At 35.3% G+C, this 3,737-nt stretch overlaps 1 protein-coding gene across 1 annotated transcript in view; it reads right to left on the bottom strand.

Moving 5' to 3' along the window:
- The window catches only part of LOC109830429 (copper transport protein ATX1-like), a 5,881-nt gene that overhangs the window by 972 nt on the left and 1,172 nt on the right, over nucleotides 1-3,737 (bottom strand). Inside the window, exon 2 of the mRNA XM_020397681.1 lies at nucleotides 828-903. Within this exon, the coding sequence (XP_020253270.1) occupies nucleotides 828-903 (76 nt within the window). The remainder of the gene's footprint in view (nucleotides 1-827; nucleotides 904-3,737) is intronic.

Genomic DNA, 3,737 nt, shown 5'->3' with positions numbered 1-3,737 from the left:
CCAGTGGTCATATATATATACTATTTTTTTATATAGATAAATACTAAACTTTGATGAGAAAATGACCCCAGAAACATATGCCAAGATGCAGTCCTCCTTCACTACTTCACTAAATTATACACTACAAGGTGCTATATTTAGCTAATAATTAGATTGCACTATTTTTCTAATGTTTGAGAGGCAACTGTAAAAGAAAATGACCATAAGTTGATGGGTTTGGTATGGTGTCAAAATTCATATTTTCTAATCCATCCTGCATCCATCTTGACTACAAGCTTATTTAGCTTACGTGATGAGTCAGTGAGATTTGGGTGGGATCTTATTTTGACAGAAACCTAACTGAAACCCTGCTCTAAAGCACACTATAAAAAGAGGAGATGATATTGGCGAAAGACCAGAACATACATATGAAAGAAACCTAATCTGAACCTGATTAATTAATAAACAAAGTCATCTTTTTTATTTTTCAGCATCATGGTCCATAAATGAAATTTGACATGCGACCAATTCTTCATCATGTGTTTCTGATCGGCCATCACCAAAACTGATTCAGACTGTATCAGACTATCAGTCTCGGTAGATCATTTTTACTTTAATTTGAACCAGAAACCATTCATGAGAAACAAACATGAAAAGTGATGCAAAATGGTTCAGGATATGCCCTTTCAAGCTTGCAGTAACCAAAGTGTTTTTGAAGGACAAGGATCAGCAACATAGTAGAAAAGGATAACAACAACATATCATACTACAACGATAATTAAAAAGAGTTTTCGAATGCTAAGATTCAAGAAAGTGCAGAAATGAGAGAAAAGGCATTGAGTAACAACCTTCCATTTTTGTGAGGACTCTCTTGACAGCTCCAACACAACCTTCACAGGACATGCCAACCTTGAGCACAACAGTCTGTCAAACAACCAAGAACCAGACATTACTTTCCATTAACAAATATCTAATATGGGAAGGGTATTTTTACATAGACAATTTGACAATTCAAATAAAACGGGAAAAAACTAAAACAGATCACAAATACAATAGCCCCCGAGTTCCGTTAGATTATGGAAGGATTATATGAACTAATATTGTATATTGAAATAAGGATTTACACTATACTGAAATATATAAATAAATTGGATAGATTATACATCTCCCCAAGAACCAGACATTACTTTCCATTAACAAATATCCACTATGGGAAGGGTATTTTTACATAGACAATTTGACAATTCAAATAAAAGGGGAAAAAACTAAAATAGATCACAAATACAATAGCCCCCAAGTTCCATTAGATTATGGAAGGATTATATGAACTAAAATTGTATATTGAAATAAGGATTTACACTATATTGAAATATATAAATAAATCGGATAGATTATACATCTCCTAATCTAGATATTTTTAAATAATCAATTATTTAGCTTGATTCCAACAGCAGAATAGTGTCCATACATGATGACAATTTTTTGCTTGAGATAAATGGCCTCTGGAGGCATGTATATAGCTGATATTTCTTGAAAATTAGGTGAAAGAATGGTAGTTATCTTTCTAACATGATTTGATTGCCATCTGCTAAACATTCTCTTAATAAAAATAGAGGTAGTGTTATTTAGTTGCTGCTTGAAGGCTTCAAGAACACCCGCATACCAGGGGCAGATGTACATACAAGAGGGTGGTGTCAAGTGACACCATAACTGAAAAAACCATAGATCAATTTATGACTAATTACAAGTGACACCGTTAAAATAAAATGAGTGACCCATTAGCCCTTAATAGCCCAAACCCAAATATAGTGATCCAACCTAAAGATGACCTACTAATTTAAAAGATCCAATTCCAAGATAACATATACCAATTTCAACGGCTTCCACGGAAATGCCATTTTCTACAATGAAAACTATAAAGAATTGTATGCGTAGTCAAATGGATGGGAGTTCAATGGATGAAAGACAACTTTGTAACTTATGTCGAACAGGAGGTATTTAGCAGTATTTCGAATAAAGCAATTGTGCAACGATTTTAAAACATGAAGATACATAGAGTCAATTGTACTTGTACTTAATTAAATATATTTTTTGTATCTCATTAAAGTTCATATTACATTGAATGTGAGAGAAAATTAGTAATATTTTTTTTTTATATTGTGACACCACTATTATAAATTCTTGGCTCCACCATTGCACACAACAAGCACATTTTCCGATCTTCAACAAATGTTTGTTTCATTGAAACTTATAAAATAGGTAAAACTCATGCAACTTAAACACTTAATTGAGTTGAGATTGGAGTCTAAGTGAGGGTGGGCAACAGATCAAGGTGGCTCGTCCCGCGGGCTTGCTCGTGCGGGCCCAGTGGCTGCGCGAACCAGCTCATGCCTCGCAAGGGGTCGAGAGGGCTGACTTAGGCCACGTGTACCCAGGCTTATAGCTTTTCCCAACCCATTTGCGAGCCCGGGAACAAGCAAGGTCATGGCACGTGTCGACCCACACAACACATAAATTTTCTTGTTTTATCTTTTAACAGTTTTTGTAATAGTCTTTTGAGTATCTTAAAATTATATCTAAAATAACATTGTTATTAATAGATTTAAAAGATTAGCTAAGTGATGATACTCCTCTCAAAGTATGCAGATCTTCAATTGCCTATGCTCAAAATTCAATTTAATTATTTACAAATTATATAGATTTATGCTCATAAAACTATTATCATATTTAATAAGAACAATAATGGACAATTTGCAGGCCCAACGGGTCGAGACGAGTGGACCAACCCACCCACAAGCGAACTCAGCTCCTTCGCAGAGCCGAGCTGGCGGAGTAGGGTGAACCCAACTCGCCCCACAGCCCATTACTACTAGTGGGCTAAGACCAACCCATCCTACATGGGGATCGGGTCAGGCCGAGCCTAAACACAAGCCAAGAAAACGAGTTTGCAAATATACCCGACCTGGTGCCCCACCCCTAGCTCTAAGTTAGAACCTAGTTGCAACCTACAACCAAGCTAACACAACCTCTAAAGAACTTGATCCCTCTCCCCAAAAAAAAAACCAAAATAAACACATAAACAAACAAAAAAAATTCTCCCCCTTTGTCCCGTCTCCCTCCCAAATATTCATATGTTCATGTAACCTAATTGGCTTGCCCTCCTTTATACCATTGAACTACAATGCAATTGAGGAACAAGGTTACGATAAAGGATAGCTTCGCGTCGCGGTGAGGCACCGCTAAAGTTACTTAGGGCTATAGTGGCAAAAAGCACAATGTATAATAACAGTCCAATTTAAATATGTATAAATATTCAAAAAAGAAAAATTAAAGAAAAAGCTTTAAATTCTATAAATATATATTAGATGATATATAGAGATCCTAAGCATGAAATAGACGTGTAATGATCACATAATATTAACAAAAGTATTGTACAGAACGAAAAAGCATACATGTTTATCAAAAAGTCTGTTATTGGTCACATTCTTTCAAATTTCAAGTCTCTAGTAGAAAATTTCTCAACAATAGAAAAACACTGATTAGTAGATACATAATTGTATTAACTATTTGAAACTTGACATAAAAATAAAACCTTCAAGCATAGATAAATGAGCAATATTTCTATTTATCGCTATTTACTGGTATTTCTCGCTTTCGAGCACTTTGGCAAGCGAAAAGCGCTTACAAGCGCTGTTGTTCACCACAATCAATGAAATCGTAGCGGTAGACTCCGCTACCGCTATTTGCACCGCAATAGC

The sequence above is a fragment of the Asparagus officinalis genome, chromosome 2, assembly GCF_001876935.1.
Source record: "Asparagus officinalis chromosome 2, Aspof.V1, whole genome shotgun sequence".
Taxonomy (NCBI): Eukaryota; Viridiplantae; Streptophyta; class Magnoliopsida; order Asparagales; family Asparagaceae; genus Asparagus; species Asparagus officinalis.
Note: the sequence above shows the minus strand (reverse complement) of the source record. Positions and strands in the feature narration are given on the sequence as shown.